Source organism: Suricata suricatta, chromosome 10, assembly GCF_006229205.1.
Source record: "Suricata suricatta isolate VVHF042 chromosome 10, meerkat_22Aug2017_6uvM2_HiC, whole genome shotgun sequence".
NCBI classification, from domain to species: domain Eukaryota; kingdom Metazoa; phylum Chordata; class Mammalia; order Carnivora; family Herpestidae; genus Suricata; species Suricata suricatta.
The window spans coordinates 16,079,591-16,099,501 of NC_043709.1; the positions used below are offsets into that span (position 1 = coordinate 16,079,591).

The 19,911-nt window shown below is 44.2% G+C and overlaps 1 protein-coding gene across 1 annotated transcript; it reads right to left on the reverse strand.

Annotated features, from left to right (window-relative positions):
- Window positions 1–1,479: 1,479 nt before the first annotated feature.
- On the reverse strand, window positions 1,480–19,251 carry C10H12orf75 (chromosome 10 C12orf75 homolog). The gene is made up of 5 exons (XM_029955425.1): window positions 19,145–19,251; window positions 7,600–7,635; window positions 6,464–6,543; window positions 5,610–5,644; window positions 1,480–2,345 (listed from the first exon to the last, which is right to left on the reverse strand). The coding sequence occupies exons 1-4, from the start codon at window positions 19,249–19,251 to the stop codon at window positions 5,640–5,642; spliced, it is 228 nt and encodes a 75-aa protein (XP_029811285.1). The 3' UTR covers window positions 1,480–2,345; window positions 5,610–5,639.
- Between the last annotated feature and the right edge of the window lie 660 nt (window positions 19,252–19,911).

Below are 19,911 nucleotides of genomic sequence, written 5' to 3' on the forward strand. Positions count from 1 at the left end.
ATGTCTCTCTGGCAGATGCTGTAGGATTAACAAGTGAGTCTCCTAAGCATACAATCTAAGCATCTTTCAAACTTACTTCTGTGCTGGGTCCTGGGATGAGTAGGTCTGTGTGTAAGCCCTTTAAGAGGGAGGCTTTCATTCCCTTAAGCCTTCTGGCTCTCCTGGAAGTCCCTGTTAGTTTTCAAGGCCGGGCTCTTATAGGGCTCGTCTCTGTGATGCAGTTCTGAAGGGCTGGTGCACCTGATGTGGAGGAAAACCCCCTCACTCCTCAGGGACGAGCTCGGTGTTAATGAGACCCCTCCCCGTTGCCGGGCTCTGTGCCTAGGGTGGGCTTTCTTGCAAGACCAGGTCTTTGCCCCTCCTCCCCATCCCAGGGTGGCCCTTTTATCCTTTGTTGTGGAGGTGCTAGTTTTCAGGTCCTTTTCAGAGGGAACTGTCTCTCCTACGGAACTGTAGATTTGTTGAGCACCTTAGGATCCTTCTATGTTGCCATCTTGAACCTCCTCCCGATAAACTGTCTTGATAAGTTGACTGTAAGGACAAAGTCTGACCTAACAGACTCCATGACAGAGGTCCCCCTCTAAACTAGAAGGTCTAAGGGTCAGTCTCTCCGGAACCATTAGGCAGTTATACATTACCCAGGGCAGAAGAGACCACTTTGCAGTATCCAATCAGGAAAGGCCAGCTACCTCTCCCCACATTCCTAAGGGTAAGGCCTGCAGATGGAAATTGTAGATAGGACCCTGTTACCTAATGTTAAAGTTTACCCGATAGTCGCTGAACAAGACCCTAGGCTCGCTTTGTGATTGGTTGATTTTAAAGGTACTCTAAATGTTGTAATTGGGTCCTGCCAAAAGTAACGAACGCTCTGAACAATGTGTATGGTTAAAGTTGCTGCCAATACTGTTGTACCATTATGATTGGGTCACTGTACCTATGTCACAGTTTCTTGTAACTCCCCCTTCCCAAACCCCATAAAAACCCTACTCAGCCCTTGTTCGGGGCTCTCAGCATGGATCCACTGCGTTGGTGAAATCTGTGAGCCCGAGCCCGTAATAAAGCCCTTTGCCTTTGCATGCGTGCCTCGGTCTCCCTGGCGGTTTCTGGTTTTGGGGTGATATTGAAATCTTGGGCATTACATTGACAACAGCTATTAGATCCAAGCAGATCTCCTAGGTCTGATTTACTCTCTCCTCAGAGCCAGGTCCCAGGGCTCGTGACATTCCACGTGCAGCCAGCAAGATCCAAGAGTCCGCTCTGGCCACCTGCTCAGAAGAGCACCTCTGTGGCTGTCACATGGACCATCACATGGACCAAGTGCATAAGAAGATGTTTTCCTTCTTATGACAAATTTTGATTTTCCATGGCAACCTAGTTATACATTAGTATCTTTATACACTGATACAGTATCTATGTATCACAGTGCCATGTGTGAGTTCTTTGAAAGTGATCTTTTAAGAAACAATTAAGAAATCCAGGTGAAGAGGGATACAAATGTTTTAATTGTTGAAATACATTGGTAAATGGAGTAATCTACATTGCAGTACTAAGTGGCCACACATCCTCAAATTAAGAACTTTCCGAACACCCCACGAACCATCAGTCACAAATCCTTGAAGACAGTATAGAATTAACACAAGGAGATGGGAGAATCGATGGCTGCGAAGGGTCCGGGGTGACATCCGCCTTTGGCTACAGAAAATAGAAAGTCAATAGAAACGCACATGGGGCATGCAAATTTCAGTGGCTTATTTTTAAATGTTGCAACGTAATACATTGTTCCTAACAGAAGGAATTTTCTGACACTTAAATAAAGCTGAAAACCAAAGAGTAAAAAAAGGGGATAAGAGAACAGCAGGAATCAATTTAACTATTTTTATAGCTAAAAATTAATGTGACTAGAAACGGGGAAAGCTAACACACAAGTATATTCCTTTAGGGAGTTCATGTATAGTGCCTTAGTATCTGAAGTTATAAATAGAATAAGGATTTTTGTTATATAAAAGCTATCAAAAAAGATCAGTGAAAAGACATGATCTTCATGAGCCGTGCTGGGTGGCCAGGGTGACGACGTTGCTGGATGGGCAGCCCGGCTCCGGCACCAGCCTGTGTCACTTGTCTTCCGCAGGTGGACCCAGGAAGCCCTGCATGCCCGCGTACTGTGTGCCCACTTCCTGTCTAGCACCACAACATTAGACTTGTACCCACGGTTTCAACTACAGACTTAAGAAATTTGGGTGGGGAGGGGAGGCAAAGCAGGTGACTGTTTAGAATTTCCTTGGAAATTTCTGTGCACGTTATGACGTCCCATGGAGTGCAATCCCTTCCAAATCTTAATGAGCAAGCTGTGAAGACAACAAACAGCAAAAGGGAAAAGAGTTATCAAGCTTAAAAAAAAGTACAACTTGGGGGTGGGTATCAGCTTTAAGCTGATTTTTTAGCTGAGAATTTCAGCTAAATTATTTATTTTTCTTGTCGGTAAAACACACATTCAAGATTCACTCGGTACTTATTTAAGACTTCATATGTGGTCAGCACAGTGCAAAGCACTAATGACATTTATATAAAGAGACAAAGAGCAGTGGGGAAAGAGACTCCTAAACTTAGAATTAAAATACGACATGATATGGGGAGCCTGGGTGGCTTGGTCGGTTAAGTGTCCAACTTTAGCTCAGGTCATGATCTTGCAGTTCGGTTTATTACTTCGAGCCCCGCGGTGGGCTCCGTGCTGACAGCTCGGAGCCTGGAGCCTGCTTCAGATTCTGTGTCTCCCTCTCTCTAACCCTCCCCCACGCACATTCTGTCTCTCTCAAAAATAAATGTATATATACACATAAATATATATCATATATGACATATATATATATGACATGATACCAACATATGTGACACACACATATATATATATGACATGATAATGCCCAGACCTGCTGCACATCAACATCACCCAAAGTAAAGACACAGACTGCTCAGCCACAACACCTTCCCTTTCCTACTTGGCCGGACCCTGCAGGGAGAGGTGTCCCCATCCACACTGTCTCCAGCTTTCCCGGGGAATCTGCTCCGGCCAGGCCCTCCATGGTCATCTGAGAGCATCACGCAAGCTCATCTAGGCTGGGAATACTCCACACATCTAGATGTGCATAACTTTCACCCGAGAGTCATCCGTAGAAGAAACTACACTTTTGTAGCAAGATAGAAGTCTTGTAGGAGATTCTGAAATTATTCCCCAATTTGTTTCAAAAAGTAACCAAGTTAACTTTGAACTCTGGTCACTGAGGGAGTTCAGTGGCATAATATTGAGAGATTTTGTACATGCTAGGTCGAAAAAAGTCTCTGAGCCTTTCCATAAAGTATCTTTCTCTGTAAAGCACAGTCTTCTCGGGGTTTCTGAGCAATCATTTAAGCCCAGAGAACCATGAGCTCAAACATATCACAGGTTAAGTGATGCTTAGCAACTGTGGGAAAGGCACAGCCTTTCAACTTAGGAAACTCAGGCACCTTGAAGAGAAAGGGATGGCAATAAAATAATATGTGTTTATAGTCACGGGCAGGAAATGAGTATTTTAGCTAGCAGTCTAAAATCATGGGCTGGTTTACCAGCAGGTTTGCTAAATTGTTATCACGGAATTTTAGATACACACACAAAGTTGAACCACCGTTTTGTCCAGTTGGCCCATGAGGAAACAGATGTTGAGAAAACCTGAGACAAGGTAAGAGATTCCTCTAAGGTCCTGTGTCAGTGATAGACCTCCCGAGTCTCCTGCTACCCAGCTCGTGACGCTCTTTTCACTCTAATCCCATGCGTTCTGAACATAACCCATTTTCAGGAGAGTAACATATGCTTGCTTTCAACTAGATTGTCTCTTCTATTTGATGCAAATAACAAAAATATTTCTGCACAGGGGGAAACTGGCAGGGAATCTAGAATGTTCGAACTCTATTAGAATTACTACAAATAGGGGTACCTGGGGGGCTCAGTTGGTCAAGCATCGGACTTCAGCTCAGGTCATGATCTCGCAGTTCATGAGTTCAAGCCTACATTGGACTCTGGGCTGACAGCTTGGAGCTCAGACCTTAGAGCCTGTTTGGATTCTGTGTCTCCCTCTCTCTTCCCCCTGCCCCTTTTATTCTCTCCCTTTCTCTCTCACCTTCAAAAATAAATACTAAAAAAAAAATACTAAAAATAGGAAATCTCCAGCAAATTCCCAAAAAGAAACTCAGTGCTCTATAATGTGGTCACAGGCACTAGGGAAGAAAGCTCCGCAATGCTGTTGCCTTGAGGAGAAAGTCTTTGAAGAAGTGTCTACCCACAATTGTATTTCTTGCTGGGGGGGAACTGGCTGCGGTTTCTGTGTCCCTACCCCCCAGGGGGAAAGCTCATTTGTCTGCATCTGTAAGCTTATTCAGTGATTCTGCCATCCCTCCCCACCCCAAACACCAACTCCAGGAACTGCCCCTGAGCAAGAAGTTGGGTCAGTATCAAATCAGTTTTGCTCTGAGTCTGCAGAAGGCTGGATTCTGGTTACGAAAAGGAATAGGATGATGATGATGATGATGATGATGATGATGACGACAATCGCAGACACTACCGTTTACTTCATATTGAATCCTAACAACACCCTTCAAGCTAAGCATTAGTGCCATTTTACAGATTATACAACGGAGGCTACACGGGGAAAGTAACTTGCCCGGCTAATAAGTGAGAGCCTGAATTCGAATCCAAGGTTGTCTCACTCCCAAAAGAGAATGGGTTGTCTCAGGACAATATTGATCCTGGCCACAGGACGTCCAGGAGGCTGGATGTCATTCAGCAGGACTGAGAGGCAGCGGGGGTCCAAGCATCGTATGTGTCGGTGGACAGGAGAACTGAGACTTTCTGTCCCTGTGGAGACGCCGCTGGGGACCTTTCAGAGAACGGCACGCGGAGGGCAGTTAAAGAGGACAGCTGGCTTTTTCCTGTCCGTGTTCTTGCTTGTCTTACGGAGATTCTAACTCCAAGCTCTTCACCAGGATAGCAGGTGCACAGTGCACCTGGTTGCTTCTGTACATGTGGAGGGTGATAATTCCTAACCTGTAAGCTCAGCCTATGGTTTTATGATTCCTGCTTACATAAGGCATCTGTACACACGAGGACCGCCCATTTCTACTGGCGTTTCGGTACAGATTCATCTCCGCTCTATCAATGGATCCCTGGCTACTGCCAAACACTTAATATTGAGCCTGATCTAATTCCCAGTCCCAGCCTCTCTGGTCACTCCCTACCTGTCGTTTCCAAAGTCTTAGCTCCTCCTTAGTTTTTGGCAACGAAGAATAAAACTTTCATGTTTTAGGTAAGCACTTAGCTTGTTCCCATTAAATAAATAAAGTTGCATTTGAAACAAAATGAAATGAAAAATTAACTGCAAATAAAATTGATCTATCAAAGACCCCTCTACAATATCTCCCACTCCATTTCATACAGTTAGCCATAAGATGTGACCCCTCTTGAAGTTCAAGATTTCTTAGAAATGCATAGCAAGAATATCTATTCATGTATATATACATAGCCATAATACCATTCCTCATCAAGGCTAAATATGTGCAATTATTTAAAAAACATACAGTACCTCTTGATCATGGAGTCATGATATTTTCTTCTAATCTTAAAAAGAAAATTAAGAAAAGTTAAATGATCAGATTATAAAGGTCATACTCTAGTTTCCTATAAAATGATGACTACTAGTGACATATATGGATGTGCTAGTTCAGATCATCAAGCAGAGAAATAGCAATGAGCAACAAATAACTGTAGCATGTTACAAATGAGGTAATATGGCCTGTGTGCAAATTAAACATATTAACAGTCCTTTCAAACTATGTCCCAGACAGCAGCTCGGTGGCTGATAAACGAGCACCCTTCACCGCGAGCCACATACGTGAGAAGTGTGCTGAGGCGCCGTGATGCACGCTATCATCAAAAAGACATCATCACACAATGACTATTTATTGAAACAGGAAACAGGGCCTAACTTCATTTACTTATACAATAGGCAGTTGTTTTTTCCTCTACTCATCAGGCTGCTATCAACATATTTGAGGAATGTATTACAAATATTTACCTTTATGTTCTACAAAAACTCCGTAAACTTACTCAGTCATTTGCTTTCATTGTCACACCCATCGTCACTGAAATTAACAATAAATTTAAACTATCCGTGGAAAAAATTTGTTCAATCCATGGAGCAGAACCACAAATAGAAGCTAAATTTTGCCCTGGAATGACTCTCACCATGTGGGTGGCAATGATTACAATGATTCAATGATTACAATGAACAGATAGTGGGTTTTCTACACGGTTAACTGCAGGTAAGTAATATGTAGGTCGAGTCGGGCAGGCTGCAATATAAGTTTCATTGTTTTTCATATCTTCCCACGAAATCAGCAGATAAATAGAGGGAGTAAATATCACAATTGTACTTACTTTTTCGTACAGTCTTTGTTTGATTGGATACCATATTGACCGCTTCGGAGGGCAGACCTACATAGACCCCTCCATAGTTTCTTAGTGACAAGAAGCAGATAAAGAAAAATCAGACCAATATCAATGGTACTCTATTTTTGCAGCAAGTGATAGAAGCATGGGGTACTGCCAACAATTATAGAACTATTAAAATAACTCCTGACTTTTCAAAAGTAGAATTTGGAATATTATTGCCGATGGAAGTATAATTTTGTTCTATGTTAAAAAGAAGCTCTATATGAAACAAGAAAGATATGCTGAGTTCATAGAATTTTTTGATATTTAACTTGGAATGGAAAAGAAAAAAAGAAGTTGGGATTTTTATAATTTAGTACAGTAATACATATCTGTAGGGTGACACATTAGTTAATGAGTCAACAGTCATCAAGAATTTGGTGGTCAGCGTGGTAGTCGTTGCTATGGACACGCAGAAACATTTCCCTATAGGTAGATATAAACATAAAAGGAGGGGAGAGAGAGCTAAGGAGTAATGAGAGTAGAGTGCAGTCAACCAGAGGAGGAGAGGGGGGGTGGAGGTGGACACCTCCTTCATTGCTGTGACAATGAAGGAAGTCATCTGTTCAGGAGAAATAGCACACCTAAAGGCCACGGGATGGAAGCCAGCACAGACCATGTGCACAAGACAAAAACCAAGCTAGCTTGAAAACAAGGCTTATGGGGCACCTGGGTGGCTCAGTCAGTTAAGCATCCGACTGGCTCAGGTCATGACCTTGTCTGAGTTCTAGCCCCATGTTGCGCTCTGTGCTGACAGCTCAGAGCCTGGAGCCTGCTACAGATTCTGTGTCTCCCTCTACATCCACCCTTCCCACTCATGCTCTGTCTCTCTCTCTCTCTCTCTCAAAAACAAATAAACATTAAAAAAGAAATTTAAAAAAAAGAAAGCAAGGCTTATGAACCCTGGGCAAGTTCTTTTTCAGATCACATGCTCCCACCTGTATTCTCTGTGTCAGAAGTCTCCTGGGTATAACCTGTGCTATTGGTAATGTACCATAGTGTTAAATTACATCCATGAGTTACATTAATCCATGAGACACAATTATTCACTTAATTAAAGCGAGCATCAATATTAAACATACCTCCTCTTGTCATCTTCTGTTATCGATTCTTCTGTTCTGAAAGGTCAAAAATATTTGCTATGAGCCATTTGGTCACATCGTCAGAGACTTCATTTTTTGGTTATGAGAAAAAGAAGACTAACGACTTAAAGTTAATTTTGCTTATTCAAGTTCTTCAATCAATTATTTCTATAACACGCTGTTGTTTCCACCTCAATCACTCATGCACTAAAAAAATCAGTCATTTTCTACTTAACAAAATGTGCAAATCCGGCAAACACCAAAAAGCCCAACTGCTAACAAAAAGGACAAATGGACGGCAACCAAGATTGGAAAGAGCACATTAATCCGGCCTCAGGAAGCCTGGCTTCTTGTCACGGGTGTGACACCAGCGCAGACAGGCTGTGGGGGAGTTGCCAGCCTGCATCTCATCTGTAAGTTAAGTGGTCAAGCAGATGATGTCCAAGGTGCCCGCCCTCCAGTCCTAGCGTCCTATGATTCTGTGATTCTCATGCCACTCAGTGGTACAATTCTAGGTACAAAAGATTTCTTTAGTGCAGAAGAGTTCATGTCAATTTGACTTCCTTCTATATAAACAGGCCATTTTATATATGATCTACTGCACAGAGAAGGAAGAGATGTTTAAAAGGAAATTTTTAGAAGGGATCATGATTTTAAAATGCACAGCCTCCTTCTTTGCATGACAGGAATCCATATTCTACTGCTATTCCTTGGCATATTTCTAAGAGGATCAGGAAGCTTTCCCTCAAGCACTAGTTAGCATACATAAATTACTTTTCTTAAAGGAAAACAACCCAAGAATCAAATGTATCTGGCTGAATCCAACATGTAATCCTAAAAGGGGTTTAGGATTTCAAGAAGAATGAAAACATCTGAACAGCTTCATTCAATCTTCTAATTTTAGGGATTGTCTAATCATGGTTTCACCCATTTAAAAGTTGTGAATGCTTCAAATGAATATGTATATGAAGTTTTGCTTCATTGCAACCGCCAGTGAGTCTCCAGCCTCTGCAGAAGGAAGGTGCAGATTTGGAAATCATCTGCTGAACACGGGCCGTGCCCACAGCTACTGCTCTGACGGAGTGCAGAGTCCACCTTGAGATCTAATTTATCCAGATGGATGGAGCACGTAAGCTAATTCTGCCAGATAACTGTCAACTTCCTTCATTTCTTGCTAAAGCTGGATCGTTTTTTAATTCAAAGGTGTCGAAGTCATGCTGTATTAGAAATGGTGCTAAGCTTTAGTGAAGTGGTAAACAAGGTGATGTTCGCCACTTTTAATTAAAATGGATTTATGACCCGTTAGTATAGGTAATAGAAAAATGATGGTGACTAACTGGTTGGAGATCATTAAAAATGTTTATCTTGGTCCCAAATGGCTAACGCCATCATGACGTTTCTGAAGCTACTGGTAGGGCTGGACAAATACAATGTCTCACTTTCTAGCACAGCTGTTCTTTTCATTTCTGTTTATTTTAATCCTTTCTCTCCTTGCCCGATTCTGCTTAAGGATATTACTAAAAGTTTTAAACTATATTTTAACTCCCTCCAAATATAAGAAAATAGTAAATTATTTTTAAACTATTATCTCTTATAAAGCATTCAATATCCTGAAACCTACTCTGTGGTCTCCATTATAAAATTAATCAACAGCCTTGTACATCTAACTTACAGGAAATGATAATACAGTCGCCATAGGTATTAGGTGATAAATTAAGCTTCAGACAAATTACTAAGTCATTAAAAATCTGTTTTTAAGACACACTGAATACCCACTCTTTTAAGCCTTCAAATACGCTACAATGCCTGCCTTTGTAAAAATGCCCCCATGCATGAGGCCACAGCTTCATCTGTTCCTTCCACAAACAATTATTCTACAATACGAAGACCACATGGGTAAAAATGGCGGCATCGCGGAGTCTCTCCTATGTGTCAGATGCAGGGCAGAGCACTTCACAGGCATCGGTGCTCTTCCTCACAACAGCTCTGAGAGTCTGGACCTGGGGAAGTAGGTTCACGGAGCCATGTCATTAATAAATATGCAAGGCCAACAAGTAAGGCTGACATTTAGACCCCACCTGACACCAAAAACTGCACCCCACGTTCTAATATATCACTCATCTCTCACACAGAAAGTTGGAGAAGTCAGAACACTGCCAGTGAGAAAGCAGCGGGGTGGCCACTCCCGACCCGGGCCTGCCTCACAGCACTCGTGCAAAAGCTTTGAGCATCGCCTCGCTCTCACTGCCTCCCGTGTAACCGTGTGGGCACTTTGCTAGTGCTATTGCATGGCTTCCTCATCACGTGGTGGGTATTAGCCACATTTTAAACATGAGAAACTGAGGCTCTGAAAGGTTGAGTAGCATGACCAAGGTTATAGAGCCGGGTAATAGAGCCAGAATTCAAATCCCTATTTGTGTGATTCCGACTCCTGCTTCGGAAACTGTGAGCCCATACTCGGGTATATCAGAGAAACACCCCCATCTACCAAGCCGGATCTCTCCAATTTTTATGATCCCACTCAAGGAAGGAGGAAAGTAAGACAGTGAAAGAGTCTTAGTCAACGTTTTGTTAGCATTAGGAGAAACCTCTAACTGCTCCAGGGACAATCAATCTTCACAGAACTCACTGAATTGCTATACAACTCATTTTTATCCAAGTTCAAAAACTGTCCTGATGGACGATTATGTTAGAATCTATTCATCTGGACAGCAAGGTCGAGACTGAGGTTACATCGGAAAACAGTGAGTGAACAGACAGGTCCAAGCCAGTGGGATCAGACGCCAAATGCAGCCCTGCCCGTGGCCAAGTGGACAGCATCCTACCAGCTGGCGTAATGTGGTCCTGCCCCAACTGCATTAGTAGAAGAAATGATCCATTAAGAAGCAGTAAAGATTCCTGACCAATAAAGGTCATTTCGTACTGATAAGAGAAGGGGACATTATCTTGGGGCAGTTCAAAATGGGGGTTTGAACTTTTCATACTGCTAAGCACTTACCAAGCCTTCAGAATTCTAATCCTTGGGGAAATTCTTAAGTTTTGAAGAATGCCCTTGCTGCCTGAATATCTAGGCTGCCCCCCCCCGACCCCGTAAGCCATTTTAAAGAATCACTGTTTTTATCTACTTATAAAACAAAATTTGGAAGCATTTTGTTATCCACCCACCTTAATAATTCATGAGTGGATATTTTCTTAGATGTACATTTGCCTAAGGGAGATTCTGATGTGCATGAGATGACCAAGGGGGAGCCTGTGTCCCTTGAATCAAAGGCAAATCAGCTTTACATTGTGGTAAGTCTGTAATGCCTCCTTTCGTGCACGTGCAGATTTCTCTTAGGTTTCTGAAGTCGTGAAAATAGACTGTGGTCCTCCATCAGCCCCGCTGGTCCAGAACCCCAGGCTGGGAACCGTGCTCAGGCCAGAAACTGGAGCATGGAGAAACTTCTATTTTCCACTGAGGACCTATTTTTCTTTTCTGGTCAGTACAGCTTAAGTGGGAAGGCAGTGGCTATTGTGAGGCCTGCAGCTGTGAATGTGGCCCAAGTCCTAAATCTGGTCCCCAAAGCAGTGAAGGAAGTGGAGGGAGCCACACCTCCCCCAGCGTTGTATGAACAGCAGCCACGGACAGATGGTCTGGAAGGTCCTCAGCACTGCCCTACAAGCTGCCAGCACTAAAGCAGAGGTAAAGGGCAAAGATGGCTCCACCCTCGAACCTTAGAGAGAAGAGCCTGAAGACTGAATTGTTCCATGCTAGAAAACATCAACAGAGTGAAACTGAAGCCAATTCATGGCAGATAAAATGGAAAAGAGATCAAACTGCTTTGCTGCACTTAAACCCCGCCCCCCTCAGGTGCTAATTGGTCCAAATATCTCTACAAACTCAGCCTACCCATAATCTTGCCCCCTTAGAAAAGGAGTAAGTGCACATACATTACAGAGGCTAAAGCCCCCATCACAGTAATCCATTCCCAAAGAATAGTTCTGAAACACAGTTCAGGAGTCCAGGCCCAGACAGCGACAAGCAGAGGCACTGAAAACAGGAAAATGTACCCGAAATGGGGAAGAAAGCTTGAGGATGAGGTATCTGCCTGGGGACCCAGACACAGAGTTCCAGGAGGTAAGGGACCAGCTATTATAACCAAATCACCTGCAAACAGAGAGTGAAAGGTAATTTTTACTGGTTCCTTTTCCCTCCCCTGCCCTGGCCCCACTTTCACCACCATGGAGCCAGAGGCTGGGGTCAAGGAGGGGGAAGGAAAACCAGCACAAATTACCAAGAGGTCAAGAGTGGTCTGGAGACAATTATGTGGCATTTCAGGACAAATTCTGCTCCTGCTAGGGGACCTGTGCAGGACTCAGTGTCTCCTGTTAGCTGTGACCTCTCGCCTCCAAATCCTGTCCCTCCCCACACCCTGGGCTGTGGGGCTGGGACTCTGAAAATGCTCTCCTCTGCCACCAGCCTCTCTATTAGGTTCCACCAAAGGGGATGCTAGAGGGACATCATAAAGAGACATAAATGCAAAGGAGGGAAAGAGGGCTGCTCTTTCCAGCTGCGCTTGCTGCCCTGCCTGCATGAGCCCAGCAGCTGGCCCCAGGCTCCAGAGCAGGCCCTGGATTACAACATTCAGATGTGACAGCACCGACCTGGCAGTGTGCCCTTCCCCCCACCCCTCTGACCGCCTCAGAAGTCTGGGTCCCAACCCACAGACTCCTCCTCCTCCAACTCCCAGATTGTGATGGCCCCAACCTCTTTCCTTTGCCACTCCAGCCCGAGGAATGACTTCCTGCTATTACCACTCTGATCAGTCAGTCTTCCTTCCCTACATCCTCAAGCCTCCAAGACCCGCTTAACCAGCTCCTCAGAGTGAATTCTCTTTGTTAAAATAGTTAATGTGGTACCTTTTCTCTGTGTGGACGCTAACCCATACATTACTTGGAAACAAAAAGGGGGTTTATCTCGCTCCTCCTGAATTGAAACGTCTTCTTGAAGCATCGAAAGCACTTGTTACTTGCTGTTTATCAAGGTTAACGCACGGGACCAGTGGGATGTGCTGAAGGATACCAGGAAGATCAAGAAGTTGCGAACACAGGATGAGGGGAAGCAAGGGAATCTATGAAACAGAAGCAAGACCGTGATGTATACTGCTGGCCTTGCCAGGGAAAAGCAAACTGCTTCTGTGATCCTTGCAAACTGGTTCAGACAGAAAGGATTTGCCAGACCAGGAGCCGCATAACAGGAGCTTGAGGCTACATTGGCCGTTTTCCACAAGGACACTGTGCCTTGAACAGCAGCTGAAATCACCCCTTCGCAAAGTTTATAATCATCAAAGTCACTCTCTAAAATAATCCTCCCTTCTACACAGACCAAACAGGCGAGTTAAATGGGGGGTGTGAGAAGTATCTTTGCCATCATTTTTTCAAGCCTTTGGTGCTGGTGCTAATTTCTGCAATTCCCCCTGGAAATGCTGTATCCCTTTTTGTTTATTATTCTAGTAGAGAAGGGAAATTCCATGGGCTTCCACTTGGCCTTTCCTACCATGACCGTCATTACTTCGCAGGTCAAGGGGCCAATGGGTGGCTTCTCTCAGTTGCCAAATATGTTTCCTCTGATTATGAATTCAAGAACTAAGGGAAAAACAAGAGCATGGGTCTCCAGACTACTGGCCACACTATAATTTGAACATTAGCCAAATTTCCTATCATAAACCCACACATGGACTTGTGGGCAACAGTGGCATTTTTGGGTTCTTGGGAATTAACATCAATTCAGAATCGGTATCTAGAAAGCTCTAAAAGGTCCAGGTATTTCCTTTTGCTCTGAACACAGCTACCTTAGTAAACAGACACAAGTCCCTTCAAGGAAGATGTGGAAAAATATCTACAGTCTATATACGTGGCAGTGTTGAAAGTTCCCTCAAGGAAACATGGCCTCAATCACTATGAAGTCTGACTTGGGTTCGGAAACTGGGTTAAGTGGCTATGCCTTTCCACTGCAAAGACTCAAATTAGGTTTCTGGCTCCCAGACCAGAAGTTTCCTCTTATAGAAATAAGGAGAAAGAGAACATGAACTTTAGAAGGCGATCCTTCTAACTTATCCCTAGGCAGCTGTAACCAACCCACTATCATCAGAGTTCCCTTCAGGATGAGCCCCTATGCCCCATCATCCCAACCATGCAATTTCTTATGGTGTGTGTCCACCTTGTCACAAGTGGTTAAGTTTCACCACCACTTGGTAGACGTGCGATCCTGTCCTCTGGGATTCCGTCATACCACGTGAGATAAAAAGTCCATCTCTTGGGGTGCCTGGGTGGCTCAGTTGCTTAAACATCCGACTTCAGCTCAGGTCATGATCTCCCAGTCTGTGGGTTCGAGCCCCACATCAGGCTCTGTGCTGCCAGTTCACAGCCTGGAGCCTGCTTCAGATTCTGTGTCTCCCTCTCTCTCTCTGCTCCTTCTCCATTCATGCTTTGTTTCTCTCTGCCTCTCAAATATAAATAAAAGTTAAAGATTAAAAAAAAAAAAGCCCATCTCAGGAGCCCAGCCACCTTGCAGAGGGCCACCCCCTTAGAGCTTACTGGGGATACCCTCTCACTATGCGTTCCCCAGTTTACTCAAAGACTTAGTGGAGGTGTCCTCTGTGGTGGGGAGCAGGTCATACTTGAGAAATTCATACCAACATCCCTATTTCCTTAAGCCTTTGGATTCCTTCCTCTCCAGGATCCCAGGGAAGTTGTGACCTACTCTGCCCCTGGATAGAGTATAAGCTCATTGATGCAGAGTCTCGCCAACCAGGTTAATAAACTGTTTGAGTCCCCATCATTCACCTACATTATTCAGTACAAAGTCTCTGTTAAATACAATACCAGCCCTATATATATTCTTTCCGCCTTGGTCTCACACCCTTCACATTCACTGCCGCACACATTCCTTCAGTTTCTGGTAATATAAAGAACAAAATCCTACAATTACTTTGTAGTATAAGCTCTTTCCTCTTGGGTCAGACTTTGTGTCTGTCCCTTGGGAGCACATGAAGCTCTGAATCTATCTGTGTGAAGGCAGGAAGGGGTGGACGGAGTAGGTCTTGAGGACAAGCGTCACCTAATCAGACCACCTCCACAGGTGAGAAGACCCTACCCCACACCTCCCCACCCAGCCAGCCTACCCCTTTCCCAAAGGCACTGCCAGGAAAACCAGAAGCTTCTGTCTGGCAAAAATGGGGAAAGAAAAGTCAGCTTTGTTTCACATCATTTCTAATTTAGGCCAATCTAGTGCACTGACCAAAGGAGTAAGAAACAGAAGAGGCCAAAACCGCGGTCTCTACTAGAACTGGAGACTGCAAAGCTACGAAGTACTCCTTCGGTATGGAACTGAATCCAGAACAGCCAACAGAAAAAGCCCTTCCTTCCATCCGACACCATTTCAATGGCCTAACACAAAGCAAGAAGGTCATAGCTTTCTTCATTTCTTGTTTCCTCAACTCAATAAAGAGCAGAAGAGAAGGAAAAGTGTGAAGAGGCAGGTAGACTTTTTTTTAATGTTTGTTTATTTATTTCGAGAGAGAGAGAGAGAATTCAAGTTGGAGAGAAGGGCAGAGACAGAAGGAGAATCTCAAGCAGGCTCCATGCTCAGTGTGGAGCCCAACATAGGCCTCAATCCGATGACTATGAGATCGTGACCTGAGCTCAAATCAAGAGTCAGATGCTCAAACGACTGAGCCACCCAGGCACCCCCCCATCTGACACAGTTTGAATGCCCTAACGCAACAAGGCAAGAAAATCAGAGCCCTCTTGATTCCTGGTTTTCCCAGCTCAGTCAAGAATAAAGGGAGGGAAGGAAAAAGTGTGAAGAGGCACACGGGCTGGCTTTTTCTTACTGAGCGGTGTAGGCAAACACCTATCTGAATACATTTAAGGGTCTGGAACGGCCAAAATTTAAATGCAGTTTAATTTACGGCTAAAGTTACAACTTCAACTTCTCTGTTAGCAGGCAGGTGCGCCCCACTCAGTGTCAGTGAAGGAAGAGGCACAGGAGACATTGAAGAACGCGGGCCCGAGGGAAGGGAGTAGGGTACAGACATGGTCCATTTTGCAGTCGTGCCCACGACCGGCTTTACAAGGAAGACGTATTTATGCCGTGCGAAGAGCAAAGGAGCAAAGTAGTCCGAACACCCTTTCACTAATTTTAACAAGAAGGCACTCTGTTTTCTGGGTACGTGTGAGCCACTACTATACAGAGTGCACCTGCGGGACATGCCGTTTTCTCCAGAGGGGGTGTGACCCAGAGCCTGCTGCTACCCAGCTTCCTCTAGGATCAGGACAGCGCTTTGTTTTTGATCACAGACATTTCCAAAAATGTGCGCAAAGTGATGTCATATTTGAAAAAATGTAATAGTGAAATCGCTTTTCATCGTAACCTCATAACCCATCTTACGAGGAAAACCTTTTAAACCACAAGAACATTTCTTACAAACATGTGGAACATAACAATTTTGGACCAGGTTTAAGAAATACGTTGGGCATTTAATTAAAACTGGGTCTCCTGTCTGTTAGCAAAGATTCAGCTTCCTTTATCAAAGACTAGACATATGTCCATGGGCAAAGAATGTGTCGAGGGTGAGGCCACCCCTTGGGACTCGGGCTCATGGGCTCTGACTCAGATTCTCAGTCACAGCATCAGCAACCTGTTACAGAGGCTGGCCCACAAGGGAACACATTTCCCCCACTTTGGGGACTGTTGACAAGACAACTCCTCCACTGAGAGTTTAAAAATGACACACCGTTGCAGACTCATACACTGGTTACTGATTTCTAGCTCACCAAAACTGACCCAGCCCAGGACCCTCCCACAGGCATGTCAGAAAAAGAAGAAGGAAAAAAAACACCCAACCGACCAACGACAACCACCACAACTGAGCTCACAGTCGGATAACTTCGGGTTTCAAAACTGCTCTCTTCTGTCTCAGCATTTCCATTGAAAACTTCTAGCCTACTTCCTGTGGACCTGCTGAAGCCACACAGTGCCCTTCGTACCCTTCTCCGATGCAATGTCTATATGAATCCACTTTCTCTAGGTAATGGGACCCCGTCTGCTTCATATGAGCTTTGAGGACCTTTCCTAAATGAACCAGAGAGACTGGATTTCTCCCTAAACATAAATAAGCTCTGACTTTTTTTAAAGTCAAGGTTCCAGAAATTGAGCTGCCTCAAAACCACCACGTCTGTGGTCGCTGTTTGGGGCAGGCTGGCTCCCTTCTGCCTGTCCTTTTTTGCATGAACATATTTGAGGACGCCTCTTTAAACCCGAGTATCTGCACAGAACACTTAAATCTTTTAGTTTGTTCTATTGCTGATCTCCATCTTGTCAATAACTAGCACTTTAATTAAGAGAAACCTCATTCAGAGTCACTCTATGGAATATAAACCACGACTTTTTCTTCTTCAGTAATACCTGGTAGTCAAAATATTTTCGTCACTATTATTTGCTTGGTTTCTGGGTTGTGTAGAATAGCTATCCCGAGTGACCTAAAAAAAAGGCTCTGAAGATAAAATAAATGGAACATGACATGGATACATTATGTGCACTTTCAAGAACAAATACAGATGATAAATACTAGCCAGCGAGCCAGCCTCTCAAATTAGCATCTCCTGTTTCAGCCTGGCCACAGCTTGCCTTAAAATTCACAAAGTTCTCATTTCCCTAGCCTTCCAGAACGAACACAGTTGTGTGCCAAGAAAATGATTTAATTTTTACTTATTTATGGAGAAAAATGTTCGAAATATAGAGTTTATTGGCAATAATCTAACAGGTAGAAAAACAGCCTGCAGTCTCTTCTTTTTCCTATTCGTGGTGTCACTAAAGAGGCCAAACTTATTTTGATTTGTAAACGTTAAGATTAACACGGAAACCTCTGGAGACCATGTGCGTAGCTCTAATTATCTATTTTTAGTTGCCATTCATGATAATATTTTGGAACAGATTTATTAATTGACAGTGCTGACTTCTGCTGACACTACAGCTCACGGGACAAAGTCTCATCATTTAATTTTCCTTATAATACGTTATGATGGCTCCTGCTTTTTAAGTGTGCTTCCAATCAATTCTACCGAACACTTAATTACATATTTCGGAATATATGTAATCTCATTCATCTCTTCAACATTTCAAAACTTCCTTGGAGGGGCGCCTGGATGGCTCAGTCGATTGAGTGTCCAGCTTCAGCTCAGGTCATGATCTCACAGTCCGTGGGTTCGAGCCCCATGTCGGGCTGTATGCTGACAGCTCAGAGCTGGAGCCTGCTTCAGATTGTGTGTCTCCCTCTCTCTCTGCCCCTCCCCCACTTGCTTGCTGCCTCTCTCTCTCTCAAAATAAAGACATAAAAAAAATTTTAAACTTCTTTGGAGAGTTATCTTTAAACCTCTCCTCTTGTATGACCCCCTTGGCCAATATTGGTCCTTTTCTTTCTTCCAGAATGTATCACCGGAAAACATGCATAACATTCACCCTCTGTATGTGGGCAATGGACTGAGAGCCTAACTACCATTTCCCTCCCCTCCTTCTGCTCTCCTTCTAAGAAGCGCACGGTGCTCGGGCTTATTCTGGCATTGGCTGTAGAGGCATCACTTGCTAAAGACGGGAATGTTCTCTCCACCTCCTTACTTTAAGAAAACTTGGCTTTTGCCTGATGGGATCACTTTTCCCAAAATCTCCTAGTGTCTCCAAGTAGGAGATGAAGCCAGCAGGCTCCCAACCGCCCCGCAAGCTCTTTCAGACAGGACCAATGTCACCTTCATTCAAACACTCTCCTCCAGGCACGGGTACCCTGCTACAGCAAGCCCCAAATACACTAAAGATTTTGGCTCTGACCAAAGATTTTCCTCTGAACCATCATTATCTTGGTATTTTAAATTCCATGAAAATCACCCAATCGACCTTTGCTTCATAATTTGCTGGCTTCCTTTATTCCAACAACTTTTGTTGCTACTCTAATAACTCAGTCCCATGACTGCTCTCAAGAGCTTAGTTCCTGGAATTACTTCACCTCTGACATTTTACAGTAGACAATCTCACTCCCTAGAGGGAGAAACAATAGTTATTCCAATCTTCCCCTCCCCCTCATTCCCAAGAAGCCACCAGTCCATTTCGCGAATTCATCAGCCCCTTAGGGTCCCTCTCTCTAGCATGTGCCTTGCAGCCAAGCATTTCAGCAACCCTCACTGGTCACCAGCAGGCTCCCTGTGTCCCAGGATGAAGCATCTGTTTTCTCTCTTCCTGTTCCAACTGCACTGCCCTACCTAAGGAGAATCCAACCGTGCAGTGACGGGCAGGCAGCGGGACTGCGCGGTCCGAACAGCAGCTCTGTGCTGGGTCTTCTACTGTCTGGTATTTGTGACAGAGCCTCTGCCAAGTCTTTTCAATGACACTTAAAACATCAAATAATTCTAACTCCCATTTATGGGCAGCAGCGAAGCATAATGCCACGTATCATCCTGGGATACTAAATTTACTGTACCAATAACCATCACAATCCTCGAGCAGTTACATAACCTCCTCGTGCCCCATCTCCTCATTTGTAAAATGAAGCAGCATTCCTGTCGCCAGCAGACTGTCATGGGTACTGAACGGGATAATGTAGAGGCTGGAAATCGCTCCATGGCATACAGTCCTCGGTAACGATGAGCTCTAGGAACCGAGAACGACGATGAGAACAAGGAAGATGGCTGCCCGCACACTCACCATCATCCCACCGTTAGAGCTACAACTATGGAGGACACAGTATCACATCGCTAGTAGAAATGGTGGTAGGAAGTTTACATGCAGGGCGCCCCGGTAGTTCCATCAGTTAAGCGTCTGCCTCTTGACATTGGCTAAAGTCAAGATCTCCCATGGTTTGTGGGATCAAGCCTCACGTTGGGCTCTGCGCTGAAAGCATGCTGCCTGCTTGGGATTCTCTCTTTCCCACTCTCTCTCTCAAAATAAATAAAGTTAAAAATAAAAAATAAAAATAAATAAATGCAGGTCTCTCTGCTTCCAAAACGCATGCTTTTTCATTGGCACTTCCAGGCCACCCTCCTCAACCTCCTGTTTCTTCACAGAGGGGTAGGCACGTCAGATACCCTTGGGTTTGTACTGGGAGAAGAGAGGGCTCAGCTGACACAGGTGCACTAGATGTGAGGAATTCATAAAGGATTCCAAGGACACTCAAGATGAAAGATTCATAATCTCATTTTAATTTAAAAGGCAGCGCTTCAATGTGTCTTCTGTTAACTCATTCCGAGATATTCCTCTCTATGGCTGCTACCTTCCAGAGCAAT

Bases quoted from the DNA above. Each gene is read 5' to 3' on its own strand.
- C10H12orf75 (XM_029955425.1), bottom strand. From the start codon at position 19,251: ATGGAGCGATTTCCAGCCTCTACATTATCCCGTTCAGTACCCATGACA. The intron at 7,636-19,144 runs GTTATGTAACTG...TTGACCTTTCAG, and splicing joins AGGAGATGGGGCACGAGGAG to AACAGAAGAATCGATAACAG. The intron at 6,544-7,599 runs GTATGTTTAATA...CTTGTCACTAAG, and splicing joins ACAGAAGATGACAAGAGGAG to AAACTATGGAGGGGTCTATG.